Genomic DNA, 23,363 nt, shown 5'->3' on the forward strand with positions numbered 1-23,363 from the left:
TGGACTGAATGTAGGCAGGCATTTTCTTATTGCCCCCTAAACAATACAACACAACTGTGCACAACATTTGCATAGTGTTAGGAATGCTAAGTAATGCAGAGGCGATTTCAAGTATACAGGAGGATATGCACAAGTTCTTTGTATAGTGTTCTTATGTGAGGAGCTTCAGTACCCTTGAATTCAGATACCACCAGTGCCCTGGAAGTAGTCACCCACAGAAACAAAGAGTGGCTGCACTATTCTTTCAGGGTCTTCCCTTCCAAAGCTGTTACTACCTGTGACTTTGTTTTCCTCTCCAGACCTCAGTTGGGGTCTGGACAGCACAAGCATGGAAGGAAAGTCAATTGTCTGGTGCGTCAGAGGCTCACAGTATTGGAAGGGGTGTCAGATGAGGCCATCTAAGGTCCAAGGATACAGGAGACTATTTCTAGGAAGACTAGAGCATCCTTGAAGTTTCCTAAACACACCTAGGAGGGGGGTCTAAGGAAAGCCAAGGTCCTACAATTCTGTAGGTAGGGGACGTTAGCAAACAAGACAAGGAGATCATCTGAAGAAGCTCATGAGTTAAGAGATGACCCTAGGCCACTGAGGTAAATAACGGCCTATGTGCTCAGGCTTTTTCTCCTCCCACAATGCACTAGGAGCATGGGAAAGAACAGAAGTAGTAGCTAGGATGTTAACACGCCCTTCTCCCAAATTTGAGGCATGGGAAACTCATTCTCAAAGTCCTGTGAAAATAGTATTCGGAAGTGGGCTGCCAGGAAGTGTCTAGGTTTCGACGAGGCGCTGAGGGTATGGCTGCCGCAGCAGCAGTAGTGGCTTTATCAGAAGCAGAAGAAAGACCGACCTGAGCTACATGTTTGTTCTGTCTTGCAGAATGATATCCATGTCATTTTACAGCAGGACAGTCTTCACAAGTTGACAAGCAGATACCGGCACCATGCTTTTAGAACTCCTAGCTTTCCTGTATCTAAACTGAAGAGGCCTCTAGCTCAGTAGTTCTCAACCTTCTGGATGGTACAACTTTAATACAGTTCCTCATGTCACAGTGACCCCACCCACCATAAAATTATCTTCATTGCTAATTCACAACTGTAATTTGCTCCTGTTAGGACTTCTAATGCAAATATCTGATAGGTAGGATGGTCTTAGGGGTCCTCTGTGAGAGAATTGGTGAACCCTTAAGGGGTCATGACCCACCGGTTGAGAACCACTACGTATTCAGGTTCAGGTACTTTCATATGGTAATGGAAACTGGACTCATTATGCAAGATTCTGGCAGGAAGCCTACCTCATCCCCCATGTGGGGCTGGAACTCAAACTTGAGTGGAGGGCAAAAGACCTGGCTGCACATATCCATGACTGTGTGCTTGTCACTCCGGGAGTCCAGGTTGTCCACTGCATTCTCTATGACGTCCAGGCCCTCATGGCGAGAGGTCTCCAGGTTATATTCTGCTGAGAGGTAGGTCCGAAAGGTGCGGGCCAGGCTGGCGTGAAAGCCCAAATCACAGCACTTGGGGAGAGGCAGAGGACAGATGCGTACAGGTGAGAGCCGGTGTGGGGACCTATGATCACCTTCCATTGCAGCGCACTGAACAAGCCATATCAAACCCCTCAGCGGGAGCTCAGAGATGAAATGTGGGTACCAACAGAGCCTCCTTCATCTCCCCGGGCTCTCAACACAGTCTTACCTCCAAGCATGCTCTCTGCCTGGAATGTTCTCCATTTGCCATTAAACTTATAGCCCATTTCGTTCTGGGAGTTTTCCTCAATGTTCTCCATACTGGGTTTTGGTCAGACATCTACATGCCCTCTGCTTCCCTCACTGTGACCCTTGCCACTTGGCTTTGGAATTGTCTAGTAATGTGCTTTAGGCAGGTATGCTCCAAGGGGCTTGCTGGCTCTTGCCCCCCACTGCTGAGCTTTAAGCCCTAGTCCACAGTAGGTGCTCAATAATCATTTGGCAAGTAAAAAGGCATAAAGGCTAAAAGCTAAAAGCTGAGAGCTAGGGAAGAGGAGGGGGCTAGCCTTAGGCCATTGGAAGGCTGAGCAGATTGCTGCCCCCAAACCCCATGCCCTGGCTTCCAGAATAGAATACATAGGGTTAGAGGGAAAGAATCCAGCGGCCACTACCAAACCTACTACTGCACACCTACAAAAATGGATTCTCCATTTATCATGGAAGGGGAGACAGAGAAACAGTCCTGGCTCTAAGACATTATCTCCCATCACTGCTACTCACAATATCCTTCTTTAAGCCTGATGCTCTCCAGGGTGCCCTGCACAGCCAGCTACCCACTGTCAGTGTTCTGCCCTTCAGTGTTCAAACTCATTCTTCCCAGGAGAACTTCCCAATGGCTTTCCCATGGTGGCTGGACTCAACAAGGGTTCTGAATTAATGGCCTCCTTCTCTTCCATACCAGCAGCCTCTAAGAGTGCAAACTGTATACACTTTTGCCCTGTGCTCTCACACCTAGCAGAGGCCCTGGTACAGAAGGGAGGACTTTGGAGGTTGGTATTGTGTATCTAACTAATCAAGCTATGGGGAGTCCACCAGAGTTCACTTCCATCTACAGAAAGTGTAAGCATGAATTAGCTCATACCCCAACCCCAAACACTTCCAGCCCTTATCCTCTCTAGCAGGGTTACAAAAGCTTGGCCAACCCACTTGTCAGTTAAGGACCATGGCCAGCTCCATCTCCCCCCAGCTTGTGAGAAGCACCAGCCTAGATAGGTTCCCACCTACTCCCAGACTTGCTCTAGCTGATAAGATGTTGCAGCCTGCGTGAAACCCTCACCCAGCCCCAGGCCACCCAGGTTGCTCACATCGATGAGATCAGAGACATCATGGATGTAGTATTTGCTGATAGCTGCATTGGTGGCTGCCAGATTCAGCAGGTAATCATTCCGGGCCTTCGTGCACTTGAGCTTGTTCTCAGAATACTTGGCCTGCCTCTGTAGGGAGAAGACATAGCCATCAGAGCCCAGCCTATCAGGGTCATAAATGATTGATGATTTCTATGTGAACCATCTGGAAATGAGTCCCACCTCCTACTTATGGGATGTTTCTGTACCAAGGCTGTGCTGTTGGATCCTGAACTCAGCAATATACTTGATCACTTGTCAGACCTCCAGGTGGTCTCTACCAGTGGGGTGTAGGTAAGACACTCCACCCTCAGTACCCTCCATGGGCTTCCAAAGACTCGGCTTCTGGCTAGCACTCCAGATCACCATTCCAGCCCCTTCTCTGTATATCTGCCGTTTCTCACGCAACCATTTTGTCCATCCTCAGAGACCAAGTGCATTTCTGCTTTGAGTCCTTCAGATGTTTTGGAGTCACACACCCAAGCCTCTAAGCAAGCTGTTCCTGATGTCACTCAGGACCTTACCAAGCTCCTGATGTTGGCCCTGTCTGCTATGCATCTCTCCCATCTCTGTTCTGCTCCCCTGCTCTGTCCTGTCAGAAGCTCTTGGTTTATTTGTTGATGGTTAGCATCCACACAAGAAAGCGAATTCCACAAAGTCAGTGACGTGACCTGTCTTGCTTGTGGGTCATGGATCTGAGGCACCCAAACCAGACTGACTAAGCAAGTCTTGGATCACTTTTAAGAAGAGGGGGAAAGGGAGGAGGAGAAAAAGCAGAAAAGAATGAGAGAGTCTGGGTCTGAATGAAAGGACGAACAGGGTAGAGAATCTTGGCAAAGCCGCTTTTATGCTTAGCCAGCCCAGAAGGGAGGAACAAGAGAAGGCACAATGGATAACTGCCCTTTCAGACTGAGGCGTCTTGGTGCAGGGTCTCTTTAAAGAAAACATGCTAGCTGCTCCTTTCCATTCCTCATTCCTTGTGAGATTTAGCTTTGGAGTATACCAGTTCCACGGCCAACCTTGAAATTGTCCTCCGGCATCTCCTCTGACTTGCTCCTAGATCCTCTTACTCAGGGATCATTCAGCATATGTCTGCTGGAGCTCACATCCAGTAACAGCTAGACACCCATCCACACAGTCTGGATACTCTTGACCCTATCTAGGGACTCACTGTGACCTTGGGACCACTTTCCTGGACTGAGTTCATTTTAGAATTGAAAAGGACAGTCATGGCATCTTAGCTGAACTCATCTATTTATAGGCAAGGAAATGAGAACTCAAGAAGAAAAGTGGCTTGTCCAGGAGCCAAGTTGCTAATTAGCATATGACTACACCAGGAATGAGCCTCTACAATCTTAGCCAGTATCTTTCCACCCAGGCACTTCCTCTGGAGAGAAACCTTGCCCCAGTGAACAGCCACACTCTCATTCTCCTCCGATTCCTCAGACTACCACCAATCTACTTCCTGTGTCTCTCGGGGTGTCTATTCCGGACATTTTACATAAGTTATTTTGTAGAGCATGTGGCCTTTTGTGTCTGGCTTCTTTCACTTCTTTGGGGTCCATCCACATTGTGGCTTGTATCAGGACTTCATTCCTTTTCATGATTGAGTTCCATTCAAGTAGTTTTCATCTTTTGGGTACGATGAACAGTGCTACTGTGAACATTCACATACAAATTTTTATACAAATATGTTTTCATGCCCCAGGGGCAGACACCCAGGAGAGGTGCTACTGAGACACGTGGTAGCCTGGTCCACTGAAGAGCAACCAGATGGCTTTCCACAGTGACAGAACCACCCACATACACATCCTGCCCCTGACACTGGTGCAAGGTTCCCTGATTTCCACATCTGTATCCCTGCTTCTTCCTGCCAGCCTTTGTTATTGTGGTCCTTCTGGTGGCTTGTGAAGCACTATTGAGATATGGTTTTTGTTTACATTTCCTTCATCCTTAATGATGCCACGCAGACCGCTCTGCATTTACAGACCACCTAGACAGGATCCTAAGGATTGTCTATTCAGACGTCAAAGAGATGGCTCAAGAGGTAAGATCAGTGGCTGTCCTTCTAGAGGACTCAGGTTTGATTCCCAGCACCCACATGGTGGTTCACAACTGCTTATAACTGCAGTTCCAGGGGATATGAATCCTCTTCTAGTCTCTGAGGGCACCAGGTATACAAGTGGGTGTATATATACATGTTGACAAAACACCCATAGACATAAAATATTAAAAAAAGAAATGTCTATTCAACTTTATTGCCCATTTTGGTATTACATCTTTGTCTGGATTTTGGGTTTTCCTCAATTTCAAAAATTATACCAGGACATGCACACACACACACACACACACACACACACACACACACACGCACTTTTATATGCTTCCCTGTTTACCCAGGTTCTATTGGGTTTTGTTCCCATCCAGTCTGTAATTTCTAAAAGATCCTATAATCATAGAATTAGGCCCATGGAAGAGCAGATAAACATCAGACACAGTGGCTGGCATATAGAAGAACTCTGCAAATGTTTTCTGGTGCTGGGGAATAGATGGATATAGAGATTCAGCAAGAAGATCATAGCTTTTGAAGAAGAAAGGAGAGTTAGAAGTCACAGATGGGTCCTGCCCTTCAAAACTCCCTGGCCATAGCAGACATCATTAACCGATCTCAGCACCTTTTCAGCTAAGCCTTGATATAGCTTCAGAATCCTCAATAGAGCATCCTGGGCAGCCATTATCAATTTATCAGAGCCAAACAACTGAAACTCAGGGATCAGTGTTAATGTAGCATTTAAAACCCCAGCTCAGAGGCTGCAGAGAGGGCTCAGTGGGTGAAGTGGTGGCTGTGTGTGCATAAAGACCTGTTTGGATCCCTGACATCCATGTGAAAACTGAATGTAGGTCTATAACCCCAGGGCTGGCGGAGGGGCAGAGACAGGAGACTCCTGGGGGCTTGATGGACAGCCAGTCTAGCCAATGAACTACAGGTTCATAGACAGACCCTGTCTCAAACAGGAAGGCAGAGTGCAATAGAGGAAGGTATTTGATGTCACCCTCTGGCCTCTACATAGCCACAAAACGGGAGGACCACATCTGCATACAATTGTGCACACACTTGCATATAATGTACACAAGTAAACAAATGAATAAACTCCAGGCTCCAAATCCTGAGCTCTCTCCACCATGCCTACAAAAAGCCTTGCAGTACCCATACACAGTGATTCTGAAACTATGGTCTTTGACACGGCAATGGCAACTTCACAACAGACTTGTGACGACTTTAAATGTTAACCTGACAACCCAGAATTGCCAGGAAAAGAGTGTCAATGAGGAACTGTCTACATTGGGTTGGATTCTGGACACGTCTAGAGGAGACTGTCTTAACTGAGTGACGTGAAATGGGAAGACCCACCCTGAATGTGGTGACACCACCTCACTGGCTGGGTCCTGAACTTTGTTAAGTGAATCGAGCTAGCTTAGCATAAGCAAGCAATCATGTGAGCACATGTGTTCCATCCTCTCTGCCCTTGATTGTGGATGTAATATGAGTAACCATTTTCAGGGCCTGCTCCCTGGATGTCCCTGCTGTCACAGACTGTAAGTGTGAGTTAAAGTAACTCTTTCTCCATTAAGTTGCTTTTTGTCAGGATGTTTTATCCCAGCCACACAAATGGAACCAGGCCAGGCTCCTTCATCCTTCATGAGAAGGAGGAGGGGCTGAGAGCACCGCTCTCCTCTCCGTGCTTGGCCCCATTCCTCTCACTCACCTTCTCCTTCATCTTCTCAATCTTCTTCACGGAGCTGCGGCGCTGGGGTCTGTCCTCGTGCCGGAGCAGGTTCATGCTCAGCTCTCCTGACTTGTTAAACTGTTTCTCCTCCTGCTTCTCAGCCTCCTTCAGCTTGCTTTCTGCACTGATGCTCTCTGCATGGTACATGTGGTAGGTTTTCATGACCTGAGGACAATGCGTACAAGAAACCAATAGGCCATTATGGCTCAGCACGGTACATTCTGTGGTCCCTGGCTCCACCCCAAGGGCCACAGAACCCTTGCTTTCCCATCACACATTCACCTTAGCCTCTTTACTTCTGCACAGAGTCCCTTAGGGCTGGAAATGAAGATGCTCCTCAGCTGTACCAGTTTTATCGTGACTGACATCATCATCACCCTCATCTTCATTATCATCATCACATCACTGAGGCCCTACTAAGTGTCAAGCATGAGCTAATAAACAAAAAATTAAGAAGAGCCACAACAACCTACAAGTGATATGGTAAGCCAGGTTCTTGATGGCCATCCTCTCTAGTCCTGCCAGATGTGATCCGTGTATCCTTCTTCCTTATCTCCACCCTGAAGTCAATGGAAAAGCCCTAAAACGGGCTTTGCACACGGCCCTGTTACATAACCTAACAGATACTCTGTGGTCCCTGGAATACATTCAACCTTAGCTATACAAAGAATTCCAACAAAGCAAATTGCACTCTGCTACTCAGCTTCTATTACAAAACAGGATATGATTATAACAGGGGGAATTCTGAGCCTGAAGTTTCATCCTGAAACCTTTCCAAGCTTACAAAGCACCCTATGAATGAGACACGTAGCCAGCGCTTCCTCTCAGATCTTGATGGAGACTCCTCTGCAGCCCACCCGACAGGGCTCACTTTAGTAGTTTCCCCCAGGGCTTTGAGAACCCACTTCTCACTGATCTCATCCACTCCAGTATGCCAGTTCCAGGACACTCTTTGTAAAGCCCACAGCCCAGAAAATATTGTCAGTGGTACGCGTTTGACATCTAGTGGCCAGAAGGAATGAGTGCAGCCTTCCAGGTGAGCGACAAGGTCCTGTTGTTCCTAGGGTCTTTAGGCTGTGGTTCACAGCAAGAGTTGAAGATAATCAAGAGTTGGTAGCACCTACTGCAGTTGTCCCTTCCGATGCTCCACAATCCCTCTCTGCTCAGAGGCATTCAGCTTCTGCTGCTTGTATCTACACACACACACACACACACACACACACACATACACACACACCCTTCCTGGGTTCAGTGAAGAAAGTTGCTACATCAACTTTTCTACTTCAGCTTTCCAGGTCTGTTTATCTCAGCATCAACTTATCATCCTCACTGGGTAATTCATTGGGGTGGGAGAAGCATTTCTACGTGTGTCTAGATCTCAATGCTTCTCAACCCGTGGGTGTCAAACCCTTTGGGTATGAAAGATCTTTTCACAGGGACCACCTATTGCATATCATATATTTGCATAATAATTCATAACAGTGGCAAAATTACAGTTATGAAGTATCAATGAAAATAATTTGATGGTGGGGGGGCCACCACAACACGAGGAACTGTATTAACAGTCACAGTACTGGAAAGGTTGAGAAACACCATGCTAGATCTTCTGCTCAGTCATCCACATGTGCATCTGTCTAACTGCACCAGGGCAACATCCCAGATGGGTGTTCCGCTTCCCATGTTTTCCTCTGCCTCAGTTTCTTCCTCCCACCCCACCCACCCCCTGCCATTACCTCAATTTTTCACACACACACACCCTTGAGTCACACAATGCTCCTCCTATGCCCTACAAGCCAAACTTCCCAGGATCCTTCCTGGGCTGTTCTAAAACTCCCATGCATGAAGAATAAAACTCAAGAACCTGGGGCTCAACTGTCTATGATCCCATTGATGGCTGGTCCCAAAGATAACAGGGAACCCAATTGCACATGGTGACATGGCAGACAGCTGCCACTGAAGAGTGTATTTAGAGGCCTCTCAGAAATGAGTTGATTTATGCCAGAACCCTCAATTGTTGCCTTTATTTAATTACAGTTATCCTTTGGTATTCATGAAGGGCTGGTTCTCAGTCTGCCTCATGGATGCCAAAATCTGCAAATGTTCAAGTCTCTTATATAAACAGTACTACAACTGCACAAAGCCTAAGTGTGTCCTTCTGTAGGCTTTAAGTCATCTCTAGGTCACGTACAATATTTAATGGAATGCAAATGTTATGTAAGTAGATACTACAGTTACTGAGAATAATTGTAAGAAGAAAGTCTGTTCATGCTCAGTGTAGACTTTTCTTTCTGAATATTTCCACAGGTGCAAAACAGACAGATACCCAGAACCAACTGGACCTGAAACACAGACTTCAGTAGGGTAAGAATTTAGTTCAATAGCCTACAAGAGTCTACTTGATGTTCCAGTTCAGGACATGTAAAGTTGTATTTAAGCTTGCCTGGTACTTCAAAGTTTACAAGCATCTTTATATTATCTGCATCCATTGAAGGAGCATTTCAAGCCATTCTTAGCACACTCTTGGAGACAGTGGGACATCAGTTTAAACAGCAATGTCACATAAGGCTTACTGAGCACCTCCTACATGATGAACCTTGATCTAAGCACCCACATCCACCACAGTATTTCTCATCAATAACAAACAAACAAAAAACCAAACCAAACCAAACCAAACAAAAAAACAAAAACCATGAAAAGGCACCTGTGATCTCTGATTTATAGGGAGGACCTAAAAACACTTCAGTCATCTTCCTTGAGGTCAAAACACTAGCACTGCTGGAGTGAAGGTTCAAAGCCAAGATGTCTGACCCCACTGTCTGAGTCTAATGAGCACAGGGTTGTAGGTCCCTCTTATTATGCTTTCTCCACTATACAAAGGGATGACAGGATCCTAAAGTCCACAGGACTTCAGAAGAACTTGGAGTCCCAACTATCCTGTAACATCCTTGGTGTCTATGGAGAGGATGGGTGTCTTCATGCTCCCCTAGTGATGTTTGGACGGGGGAGGTATAGGTACTTTATAAACAGATGTGTATAGTGACTGGCCTTCAGAAGCTATACACTAGGGTGGGGCATATGTCCTTTTTTGCAAAAGGCAAAAAAATCTCCTAACTGAAAACATTCAGGAAATCTAGGACTCACTGAGAAGATGAAACCTAAAGATAATAGGTATAGAAGAGAGCAAAGATTCCAAACTTAAAGGGCCAGTAAATATCTTCAACAGGATTATAGAAGAAAACTTTCCTAGCCTAAAGAAAGAGATGCCCATGAACATACAAGAAGCCTACAGAACTCCAAATAGACTGGACCAGAAAAGAAATTTCTCCCACCACATAATAATCAAAACACCAAATGTACTAAACAAAGAAAGAATATTAAAAGCAGTAAGGGAAAAAGGTCAAGAAACATAAAAAGGCAGACCTATCAGAATTACACCAGACTTCTCACCAGAGACTATGAAAGCCAGAAGATCCTGGGCAGATGTCATATACAACCTAAGAGAACACAAATGCCAGCCCAGGCTACTATACCCAGGAAAACTCTCAATTACCAAGACAAAGAAACCAAGATATTCCATGACAAACTAAATTTACACAATATCTTTCCATAAATCCAGCCCTACAAAGGATAATAGATGGAAAATACCAACACAAGGAGAGAAACTACACCCTAGACAAAAACAAGCAAATAATCTTTCAACAAATCCAAAAGAAGATAGCCACACAAACATAATTCCACCTCTAACAACAAAAATAACAGTAAATAACAATCACTTTTCCTTAATATCTCTTAACATCAATGGACTTAATTCCCCTCAAAAAAAGACATTGCCTAACAGACTGGATACGTAAGCAGGACCCAGCATTTTGCTGCATACAGGAAACACACCTCAATGACAAAGACAGACATTATCTCAGAGAAAAGGTTGGAAAACAATTTTTCAAGCAAATGGCCCCAAGAAACAAGCAGGAGTAGCCATTCTAATATCAAATAAAATCAACTTTCAACCAAAAGTTATCAAAAAAGATAAGGAAGGACACTTCATACTGGTCAAAGGAAAAATCTACCAAGATGAACTCTCAATTCTGAACATCTATGTTCCAAATGCAAGGGTACCCACATCATAAAAGAAACTTTACCAAAGCTCAAAGCACATATCACACTCCACACAATAATAGTGGGAGATTTCAACACCCCACTCTCAGCAATGGACTGATCATGGAAACAGAAACTAAACAGAGACAGAGTGAAACTAACAGAAGTTATGAACCAAATGGATCTAACAGAGATCTATACAACATTTCATCCTAAATCAAAAGAATACCTTCTTTTCAGCACCTCATGGTACCTTCCAAACTCGACCATATAATTGGTCACAAAACAGGCCTCAACAGATACAAGAAGACTGAAATAATCCCATGCACCCTATCAGATCACCACAAAATAAGGCTGGTCTTAAATACCAACAAAAACAATGGAAATCAGAGATACACATGGAAGCTGAACAATGCTCTACTCAATGATAACTTAGGAAAGAAAGAAAGAAAGAAAGAAAGAAAGAAAGAAAGAAAGAAAGAAAGAAAGGAAGGAAGGAAGGAAGGAAGAAAGGAAGAAAGAAAGGAAGAAAGAAAGGAAGAAAGGTTTTTTAGAATTTAGTGAAAATGAAGACACATCATACCAAAACTTATGGGACACAATGAAAGCAATAGTAAGAGGAATCCTCATAGCTCTGAGTGCCTCCAAAAAGAAAGTGAAGAGAGCTTACACTAGCAGTTTGACAGCACACCTGAAAGCAATAGAACAAAAAGAAGCAAATAGACCCAAGAGGAGTAGATGGCAGGAAATAATCAAGCTCAGGGCTGAAATCAACCAAATAGAAACAAAAATAACTATACAAAGAATCAGCAAAACCAGGAGCTGGTTCTTTGAGAAAATCAACAAGATAGATAAACCCTTAGCTAGACTAACCAGAGGGCACAGAGACAGTATCCAAATTAATAAAATCAGAAATGAAAAGGGAAAACAAAACAAAACAAAACAGAGACCAGAGGCTGGGTCTGTTGACCCCTAAGGCCTGGCCTTTTCTAGTAATTCTGCTGCCTTTCTTGGTATTCATGTGCCTGTCACAGCTTTCCAGATGCCCAGATCCTGGAAGGGAAGTGGTGAAGATCCTTCAGATTCTCATTCAAGTGCAAAAGATAACAGACAACCTGGAAGTCAACAGCATCCATAAGGAGACATGGGCATCAAGAGGATCAGTTGCTAGGAAACATCCTCTAAAAGATACAGTCTAGGTATACTTTGATTCCCAAGAAGGGCCAATTCCAGGCACAGGTTTCTGTGCATTCTGAAGCATTTGAGTGTGCCTGAACTCCTGGACCAAGCCATTAAAAAGACATCTAGGAAAAAAGGGAAGTCCTACAATTTATTTGATCACCCATGTACTGGCTAGTTTTGTGTCAACTTGACACGGCTGGAGTTATCACAGAGAAAGAGGTTTCAGGTGAGGAAATGCCTCCATGAGATCCAACTGTAAGGCATTTTCTCAATTAGTGATCAAGGGGGAAAGACCCCTTGTGGGTGGGACCATCTCTGGGCTGGTAGTCTTGGGTTCTATAAGAGAGCAGGCTGAGCAAGCCAGGAAAAGCAAGCCAGTAAAGAACATCCCTCCATGGTCTCTGCATCAGCTCCTACTTCCTGACCTGCTTGAGTTCCAGTCCTGACTTCCTTGGTGATGAACAGCAATGTGGAAGTGTAAGCTGAATAAACCCTTTCCTCCCCAACTTGCTTCTTGGTCATGATGTTTGTGCAGGAATAGAAACCCTGACTGAGACAACCCACTGAAGTGACTTATGATTTCTTTAAAACTTGATCGCTATTTTCATTCGCTTATTTTTGTGTCTATAGACTGTCTTGTTCCTACTGGCATGCAAAGTCCCGAGACCAGGATCTTGCCTCTTTTCCTTTGCTAGAATACAGGCAGACTGCCGTCAGGAGTCACTGTATATCTGTATGCATTCAGAAACATGTAAATGGGTGGATTAGATGAATATGGTTGAATGGATGCATAGGTGGAAAGGTGAATGGGAGGATGCATGGGTGAGAGGTAGAAGGGAAAGAGATGAAAGAGAGAGGGAGAGAGAGAGAGAGAGAGAAAGGGAAAATGGTGAAGATACCATTTTCCTCTGTCTTTGATCTGATGGCATTTGGAGATAAGAAGAAGTTTTACCCTTAGTCATTAAATACTTCTTATGTTCTTATGTACCCCACACTATATTAGGCTATACACCAGAAAATACTACAGATTACAAGACATATAGAATCTAATAGAATGTACACTGTGATGGGGATATAAATGACAATACTGGATTCTATCACAGGGTATAGTAAGAGCTGTGAGGTGGGGAGTTTGGACACTACAGGAAAGCTTCCTGGGAAGTGGTAACTAAACCAAGCTTTGAAGAAAGAGTTCCTGTTATCTGTGTGAATGGTGCATGAGGGTGTGCATGGGCTATTTTAGACAAAGAACTACTAGCCCAGGAGAAGGAGGAGCTGAACAGGGCTGAGGAATAGCTGATGCATAGAAAAATATCAGGTGACTGCTCAGTGCCATTGCCTGGTCCTCCCCCTCCTCTCCCGGCTGTCCCCCCAGTGAACATCTGTTGTTTTTCTCTGCCTGGGATCATCTAGTCCTCCTCCAGGAACAGCTTCCTGATTTTATTTGAGGAAACCCCCCAAATTCCCCTCCATTATTTTCAGTCCATGGAGTTCATGGGAAATTGACATGACCTCCAATCCTGGCAGTGGCCATGAGACCCAGGCCCAGCCAAATGGTAAACATCATTTCAATCTGGTCATAAGGATAGTGGCTAATGATCTAAACCCGACCAATTAGATGCTACCCTGGGGACCTTATTTAAAATAGTGACAAGAGAGTGGCACTGCGGTATCAGGAGGTCAAGATGAGGCAAAATTGATAGGAGAAGCTCACACAGAAGAAAAAAAACCACAAGGAGCTAGATGATGGATGGATGGATGGATGGATGGATGGATGGATGGATGCACAATGAATTGGTAGAGTATGGATGGATGGATAGACAGATGGATGAAAGAAAGGGAGAAAGAAAATAAGGAAGGAGAAGAAGAAAGAACAGAGGAAGGAAGAAGTGAGGCAAAGTTCTCCTGCCTCAGAGATAGTGAGTACATTGGAAGGGGTAGAAGAACCACACTTCACTGTAATTAAATATTAATCAAGCAGCTTTGTGCCAGGATTACACCTGATGTCCTCAAAAGATCATAAGACAGATGACAAAAGCCTCTGCCCTCAAAGTACACACTGTATTGGTGAGACAGACCCTGAAATGATAGGCAAGTCCCCAGACCCAGATACACCTGAGCCACCGATGTTATGTTGGTACTGTGGTATGAGTGGCTCCCCCAGACTAATGCATCTGAACATTAGTCCCCAATGCAATCGTGTTGAGAGGTGACTATTGCCAGAATGGGTTCGTTATTGCAAGTATAAATTTTTACCAACAGATTCAATTCCTCTTGTTACTTGTAGTGGACCTTCCTTGGCCTCTGCTTTTCTGTCACAGATGGCACAGTGTGAAAGCACTCACCAGGTGCCAATGCCATGCTCAGGGACCTCGAAGATCTCAGACCCTCACACCAAATAGCACTAGTTTTTTGTTTTTTTTTAACAGATCATCTAGTCTCAGACACTCAGTTACAGTGCCACAAAACAACGAAACAGTCTGTCTGCACTAGATTCCTGTCCTTTGCCAATAATGAGTCCCCAAAGGCAGGTTCCTTTCCACCCCAGCTCCCCAGCTCCCCATATCAGTCCTGATCCCAACTCACCAAGCTTAGGGCAGTGATTCCTGAACAATGCTGACTGGCAGAGCCGCAGGCCCCTCCCACAGGCCAGTAGCTGCCTCCCCAGCATTTCTCCTCTCTGTGTCCTCTCCCCCTCGTGCTCTGTCAAAGGCCATCTCATCTCCGTCGACTTTAGGATGCTCAACGATTTCATCAGGCTGGCTCACTTCTCGAGTTCCCTCACACTGTGTCAGACCCCCACGGAGGAGTTCTCTTCAGTGTCTGATCACATCTCATCAGCTACACACAAATAAGCAGCAGCCTGCACGTCCGTGACTGAGCGAGCATCCCGGGCTGTAGCCAGAGCCGTGAGGTGAGGAGGCCATCCAGGTGAAAGAACACCCAGACCTCAGCTGGCAGGTGGTGACCTGACAGAGCTACCTCATACATCACATGTTCCCTCATTGGCAGAGTGGCATGAAGGCAGAAATGCAAACAAACACACAAACACCCACCAGATGTCCAAACTCTAGTCTTTCATTGCACTGAATTGGGTGACCAAGAATCCAGGCTAGTTGACTGTGTAGGGTCTTCCCTACACCTGGTAGAAGAATTATTTATGTAAGCAACATGATTCCCAATATTCCTAGTGTGCTATGAATCTGTTCAATGTTCTTAGGACCCTTTGGGTATACATGGGAAAGCGACAGACTAACACTGATGCATCTTTAATGCTGGTCTCTGGCTGCAGCCACCCAATGACTGAGTGAGGCTGAGTTCCAGGGCAGTTGCAGAGTGCTTCTTGTACATCAGGTTGAATTTTGCTGCTCACATAAACTATATGACCTCCTTCCAAAGTCTATCTCTGAAAGTCCAGTCAGCCCTCTGTACCTAGGCTTCCACTTCCTCATGATCAGCCCACTGCAGATCAAAGACAGAAACTGTTCATGCCCCTACTCAGCATGGACAGATGTTTTCCTTGTTGCTATCCCCGAAAGAATAGAATATAACAACTGTCTGTCTAGTGTCTACCTACATTGGGCATAATACATAATAAGCAAGAGGATTTGAAGGTTGCAGGAGGGTGTGCGTAGATTCTGTGCAAATACTATGCTGTTTTATAAAAGGAACTAAATGTTCTCAGGTCTTGGCATCTGTAGGGGTCCTGGAACCAATGCCCTGTAATTACTCAGGGACAGCTGTAGTTGACATATATTTATGTAACCAGTTAATATATTTCCTTTAGAAGTTCCAGGTTGGGCTCTTAAGCCTAGGAACTCTGGCACAGGCTCATCCACTCCCCAGTTGGGTGACCCTGGACTGGCTACCTGACCCTCTGTCCCTTAGAGCCACCAGAATACAGTGGTAATGATGCCTCCTCCTTTCAAAGATCACGGGGAGAACAAAACTGAATCCCAGTACCTCCGGAGCATTCAGACCATTGCCAAGCCTGCGGCCAGTACCATGTGTGGGGGAAGAAAAAACAATGACCATGGCAAGAGGCAGTGTGCAGGGACAGTGGCTCCCTCTCCTGGGAACTGGGTGTGTGAATCATGTTGGACATATGCACTGATTGGAAAAAAATAGCTCTGGAAGGAGACCCCAGTAATAAGATGCTAGCAATGGAGGGAGTGTAGGGGCAGGACACCAGTGCTTAGCAGGCACTGGGATAGCCTCCATAGCCACTGAGCTCCTCATCCATCTCCAGATGAGGAGCTGGAAATACTCATGTGTTCCTGGGAAGAGGAATCAGGGGCTCTCCTAACAGGGCCTCTAAAGCCTGTGCTTTTGCCAGCACACAGGCTGCATTTCCACGAATTAATCAGGACAGAGACAATTAAAAGAAAAGGAGAAGGGGATGGATTTGAACAAATTAAAGGAAAGCATTAAATGATTTAGGGGGCCCAGTGGCATAGAGAAACCATAAGAGTTGTATTTAAATGTCATCTAGAAGTCACAGGGGGCTCTTTGGCCTGCCAGCCTAGCATCCTTGGTGAGCTCCAGGCTGGTGAGAGATGCTGTATCAAAGAAGTGGACGGTGTCAAAGGAATGACACCTGAGGTTGCTTTCTGGCCTCTACATGTGTGCACATGTATGTGCATGCACATATGCATGTACCATCACATAACACACACACACACACACGTAAAAATAAAAAGCTATACAAAGAGCCTGGTAGAGCTGGGACTAGAAGTCAAATACAGAGCTACCAGTGGGAAGCCCTCTCCATTCCCCCATCTTTGAGCAGGGCCACTGGGAGGGAGGCATCATTACAAATATTTTCCTGGAGGCCCAGAGTGGATTTCATACCCCTGAGCTTGGCACACAATCAAATCAAGTTGGACTTTGCACAAGGTATGGCATAGTCATTACTCCGGTTTTTGTGTCTGTTGGTCACTAGCTCCTGCTTGGTGTGGACACCTGAAGCTTTTGTCATTCTGCTTTCAATAAAGGAACAGCGCTCTTCCTGCTGCCAGGGCTTGCAAGGCAGCAGCAGCCAGAGCAGAGCTACTGAACACAATCAAGGGGCTGAAGTGGCCTACCAGGGCACCAATCAGTTACCAAAACAACAGTTGTATCTCATGACCCAGAAATACAATGAAAACCTAAATGTGATTTTAGCTGAAGTTTGTCATTTGCTTTGTCTCTGTTTCTTTGGAAGGATTCCACCCTGGCCCACAATCTTACTCTGTGTGCTTCTTTACTTCAAGTCAATATGTGATCAAAGACTATACTGTAAACAGCTGATGGAGGCTGGAAAGGGGCGGGGTTAACAGACAATAGAACAGATCACCATCATCATGACCTTCTTCAGGGCCTCTAAGCAGACCACTTCTTCCACAGAACATGGAGAAGGAAAAGAATAGGGTTGACTGCACAGCCCCTTCCTCTCTCATTCATTCCTTAGTTACTACACCCTGAGGCTAGGACTGGGCAACAAGGGAGCTGGGAAGATGTGTATAACTGGGACGTTACATAGAAGCTTCTAGCGGTGAAGTCCAAGAGGTCCCCAATGCCCCAAGAAGCTGGGTGGCTGTGACGGCCACCCAGACATTGCCTAGGCATGGCTTTAACTTTGTGAATACAGGAAAAGCGGGAGTTTATTTTTCTATCTTGGGATCCAGGGCTTGACTGTAACTTGCTTTGGGGTATTAGCAAAAGTGGTTACTAGCAGAAGTTTCTGTACTAGGGTCCACTAACTTTGGGTTTCTTTTTCTTAATCATCCAGAAAATTGCCACCACAAGACTGGTTGCCGTTGAACCAGCTCAAATTGCTAACCTACAGACTCACAAGCAAATAACATGGTGGCTTCGAAGCCACTGAATTTGGAGGCAATTTGTTAAGAAGCAGTTGAGCAAGCCTCAAGCTCTGCTTCATGTTGTCGCCAGCCTGTCTGTATGCTCAGGTCTAACACTCCTCACTGGCCACACACCACTTCCTCATGTCTTTGCTTCAGCCCGCACCATGGGAGCATCGAGGATGGGCAAGATGCTGACAGAGCCCATCTCTAAAATGTTTCGAGTTTTCAGACAACCAAGGTTCTTTGATGCCACCGTGGGAAGCCCTGAATTTGGGGATTAAACTGCATTTCTAAATAGCTGTGATCATCCCACAGTATCTATGGTAATTGCTTCAGGATATCTCCTCATAAATGTGTCCAGATACCAAAAACATCTATGTATGTTCAAGTCCCTTATCTAAAATGGTGCAGTGATATAATAAAGAACCTACACATGCCCCTCCTCCTTCATCATCTTGAGAGTCCTCATAGGACCTAACACAATGGTACACTGTAGAAGTGGGCATTCTACCTTGTCATGGGTGCTTAAGAAGTAACAAGAACTCTACATACATTTGATATTAAACTTCAGAGATTCCAATCCATTCCCCTGCTGTGAGTTTGTGGTGAGACCGAGCATCATGGGTCAAGAATGTAGGTCGAAGCAAAGTGACTCACCTCGTAGCAACCAGGAAGCAGAGAGACAGACAGAAAGGGGGTAGGGACGAGACACTTTTCAAGGACATGTCCTCAGTGACCTACTTCCTGAAATCAGGCCACTCCATCTGTACCCCCTAATAAAATCATCAAATAAAGCTGTGTTATCAGATCAAGCTTTTAGCATATGAGCCTTCAGGGGGTATTTCAGACTCATAGGATGCAGGACCTATGGATGTACAAGGCTACAGTTAGCAATCATGGTGTATTTATTGTTGGAACTGAGGGCCCTTCTCCTACATATATACCAAAAGAGGGGGTGAGTATAAACAGTTTTCCTGGTGACTTTTTTTTTGTCAGCTGAACATAACCTACAGTCACCTGGGAAGAGGGAACCTCGACTTGGTCAGAGAAAAGATCTTCATTGGTGATTGATGTAGGAGGGCCCAGCCCACTGTGGGCAGCATCATCCCTAGGCAGGTGGGTCTGGGCTGTATAAGAAAGCAAGCTGAGTATGAGCAAGCAAACAATCTGGAGAGCAAGGCAGTTAACAGTGGTTCTCTATGGTTTCCACTTCAAGCTCCTACCCTGAGTTTCTGCCCTGACTTCCCTCGATGATGGATTGAGACCTGGAAGTAAGCCAAAAAGATCCCCTTCTCCCCAAGTTGCTTTTGGCCAGGTTGTTTTATCACAGCAACCTGAAGCAAATCAGGACAGGCAAAATGTGGTGCCCAGCAGGAGGGTGGAGGGAAGGTTAGAGACCTAAGCAGGAGCAGCGAGGTCCTGGGCCTGGAGGTGTGGTGCAGAACTATTGTGGGAAATGTGATCTATACACAGAGGGACTCACGGAGCATAGGAAAGACCTAGCTCGGGTAATGACCAGGGCAGGGAAGTCACCTACAGAATTCTAAGCTAGACAGTCCCATTCATTCACTACCTTTACACACTCATCACTCACCCCACTCCTTGGAGTACAGACAACATCCTATTTCACACCCATTGAGGGTGACATAGTAATAACAGTCATGATCACTGATACACAGACTCTCTAGCACGCTATATAGCCTATCATACTAACCGTGCTTAACATGTGTGACTCCTCAGTGCAAATGGCCCTCTTTAACCGTGATCACCACATCTGTGGAGTCAACCAACTGAAGACTGAGACTATTGGAAAAGAAAGTTTTCTCTACACTAAGCATGAACATATTTTCATTTTCTCATCACTAAATAACCCAGAGAAGCAGCTGTCTGTGTAGCACTGCTGCCGTATCTGCTGTAGGAAGCAATCTGGGGCTGGTTCAAAGTACCTGGGAGAATGTGTGACACGGCAACACTTTATACAGGAGACCTGAGCATCCGCAGTCCTCAGATCCATGAGGCTTTTGGGAACCAATTCCTACAGAGACTGTGAGAGGATTTCACTGTTCTTTTCAGTTAAAAATTAGATTTGACCCAGATTCTGACTTCAGAGTGTCTGCCTTCTCTTCACCTCTTTTCTCTATACTACTAGGGTAAACCTAGGGCATTTGAGAAAGATGGGCAAGAGTTTTATGACTGAACTATACTCACAAGCCTATCTTTACCTTTATTATTATATTTTATATGTTATAGGACATATATAATGTAATATGATATAATATATATTTTATAGGACAAGCTCTCACTCTGTTGTCCAGGCTTTGCTCATACTCTGTAGCCTGGGCAGGCCTCACACTTGTAGCCCTCCGTCCTGAGCTTCCTAACTAGATGGGACCACAGTTCTGCCTCACTAGGTCCAGCTTTATTTTTAGTTTTGAGCAAAGTTGGAGCACATTAAGGAGTTCTTTTGATGTAGGTTTAAGCTCAGGCATTTCTGTAATTTCATTGCTGTTGCTGCGGTCAAAGGTCCTACAAAAAGCATCATGAGGGTGGAAAGGGTTTGCTGGGCTTACACTTTCAGGTCACAGTCCATTATTGAGGCAAAATCAAGGCAGGAACTTGGTAGATTGCCACAGTTAAGAGCAGAGAGATGAATACCCCCCTATTAACTGCTTGCTTGCACTTATACTTGGCTAGCTTTCTTCTTTTTTAGACAGTTAAGGCTCCAGCCCATGAAATGGTGCCCCCCCTTGCCATGTACTATCTTCTTATATCTAAAACAATCCACCCCAGATATGCTGATAGGCCAACCTGATTTAAATAACACCTATGGGGGACTTTTGGGATAGCATTGGAAATGTAATTGAGGAAAATATGTAATAAAAATATTAAAAGTTTTTAAAAAAAAGAAAGAAAAAAAAAGACTTTCTTCCCATAAGACTCTAAGTCATGTCTAGTTGACTATTAGAAATATCCAATATGAGCTGGGCAGTGGTGGTAAATTTAGCCTTCAATACTAGCACTTGGGAGGCAATCAGTAATAACAAGAGAACAGCCTTCACACAGCCTACATGTATTTACATGTTAAATTAGGACTTTTATAAAAAACCTCTATGTACATCAAACATAACAATTCTACCTGGTATTTCACCTGAAGGACCTATCCAACACTGTACCCTAAGGCCATCTACAAGACTCTCCACAGTCCTTACCCAGAAGCCAAAGTCAGTTCTTGCCCTGCAGTCTCTCCATTCCACAACCATCCTGTTCTAGTGCCTATCTCTAGTGTAGTTAGGTTTTGGCTTCAAAGCAGGCAGCCAGGTCAGCTACGGCCTAAACTGTGATGTTCTCCATTGGAAACAGTAAGGCATGCTCACCATGTCACTTCAGGGTATTCTCAGAGCAGGGACAAGGACAAAGGGATCTAAACAACCTCTGTGTAACCTTCTAAGACTACAATCACCGAAGAGCACTCTGCCTGGAGCCTATGGCACCTGGCACCCAAGTCCATATCCCTGCCCTCTGGAGACTCCGCACCGGTGTTCCTCGCCTTCACTGAAGGAGGACCTTTGTGCTCATGAGTAACTCATCCTGTGTCTGGAAGATCACATTACTCTCTCACACACTGGAACTCACTAACCATGCCCAGGACCCATCCCAAACATAATGTTAGGGAGTTGAAGTTATGAGCCATTAAAAACTTTCATGATGACTGTCATGCCAGATTCTGCCCTGCCTCTCTCAAGCTAAAGACAAGAGACCCAACCAAGTAGCAATGGTCCTGGGTAGAACTTACCGTGTAGAGCTCGTTGGTGACCTTCAGCAGCTCCTCATGCATCTGCAGGCCAATCTCTTTGCTCTGGAATATGGAAGAACACATGTTAGCCCATAGAAATGGTCTGGTTGTCCCTTCAAACTCAAATTACCAAAAATCAAAGCACCTTGATTTAAAGTATGGGGTGACGGTTTCCTGGGCTGTCAAGATGAAACTTGACACTCTATAGACATTTGATTATCTCTTCTCCTCAATTCATAGCTGCCTTTCAAATGGCCCAATCCTTTACAGTTTGTAGCAGGAACTGGGGGCTCACTCCCTATAATCCAGCTTTCCCTATGTCCTAATAGAAGCACGCATTGGTCTGCATTTGTCCGTCCAGCTCAGTTCTTCCAGGGAACTTCATCCCATCTTAACTCTAAACCATGGATTGTTCTTTGTGCAGATACAGTCCTGGGCTGACTTAATGAGATAGAAAAGCAGGACTTGTGTGATGTAGGTGAAGGTTTGAGCCCTTCTACCAACTGTGAGCAAAACTCTAAATAGCCCAAATTGGTACCAGCAGTCATCTAGAGATAGAAAGAGTATGTTGCTTTAGGAGGACAGAGTAAAAGGAACCCGGTTCCTTTCATTACTATCTAAGTACTGATAAATCCAAAACTTAGAACTAGCCTCTAGTCTCCATCTACTTCTGTGGCTTAGTTGCTTAAGACATGTTAACCTGTATTCTCCTGCTACTTGTAGCCAGAGCATCCTAGTGAACACAAATTCATCTTCCATCCCCAGTTCCTAGAATAAGACATCCTCACTATAGACATGGGGTTCTAAAGCTACCACTTTTTGCCTAGGCCGGGGTCATATCATGGAGGCTGACGGGGCTCTGACTTCATTCAGAGTAGAACTGGGAGACATTGAAGGTTTTTCAGTAGGAGAATAGGATGCTCAGGGCCACGCCTCAGAAACAGGAACTTGTACACAGAGCCTGAACTGGTGGGACTGGAGGCATGTTCTTGTGTTTCCTCAAGAGAACTGTAAACCACCATATGGGACCTGCTGAGTCGTAGCTCATTAACTCCTGGGCATCTCCCTGAACAGCCACAGAGTTGATGCCTGGCCAACAGCCTTCAAAGCTTTTTTTGTTTTTGTTTTTGTTTTTCTCTATTTTTTTTTTAACGGATGGAGTTGGTTAAGGAAGGGAAGTATTCCCAATTACAGTTCCAAATACTACTGAGTAAGGAACCCAAACCAAACATTCCACCAGGGAGAGGAGGCCAAAACCAAGACAATCTTCAGCAGGCCACCACACCCAGACCTTGGGGACCCAGTAACAACTGACCGTGGCGCTCCACATTTTTTGCATTATTTTCATGCCTGCAAAGGACACTGGATGGAAGTCACTTCCTTCACAAACAAGGTTGGGCCAAAGAAGATCCAACCATCCCCACAGCCTTGCCTTTCTGACAAACTAACGACAAACTGAGGCTAGCTAGTCACAAGGGCCAGCCACTGTAAAGCAGGTGTCCCCAGCCTCCTTTGTCTCAACAGCTAACCCCAGTTAAACTCCCTTAAAGACAACTAACTCTTTTCTAGGGCACCATCCTATGAATGGACGGCAGGGTATTGGGTAGCCTACCTGCCTCTTCTTAGTAGTAATCTCTACCTTTGGCCTGAAGTTGTAACCATCACAGTCATTTCTAGATATTGTTTAATGTCATGGAGGGCTTAAACTATTCCTCAGCAAAGTACTGTGTTAGGCAAGGCCTCCAGGCTGCAGTCACTCTGACCTGCAAGAATACTCTTGTTTGGCCACTTGGTGAT

The 23,363-nt window shown here is 45.1% G+C and overlaps 1 protein-coding gene across 2 annotated transcripts in view; it reads right to left on the minus strand.

Moving 5' to 3' along the window:
* Srgap3 (SLIT-ROBO Rho GTPase activating protein 3) overlaps window positions 1-23,363 on the minus strand; it is a 230,337-nt gene that overhangs the window by 56,847 nt on the left and 150,127 nt on the right. For both annotated transcript variants that reach the window (XM_029478506.1, XM_021165145.2), the window contains exons 4-7: window positions 21,567-21,629; window positions 6,633-6,818; window positions 2,827-2,955; window positions 1,292-1,513 (exon numbers count right to left, since the gene is read on the minus strand). In XM_029478506.1, coding sequence (XP_029334366.1) covers window positions 1,292-1,513; window positions 2,827-2,955; window positions 6,633-6,818; window positions 21,567-21,629 — 600 coding nt within the window. The remainder of the gene's footprint in view (window positions 1-1,291; window positions 1,514-2,826; window positions 2,956-6,632; window positions 6,819-21,566; window positions 21,630-23,363) is intronic.

Source organism: Mus caroli, chromosome 6, assembly GCF_900094665.2.
Source record: "Mus caroli chromosome 6, CAROLI_EIJ_v1.1, whole genome shotgun sequence".
NCBI lineage: Eukaryota > Metazoa > Chordata > Mammalia > Rodentia > Muridae > Mus > Mus caroli.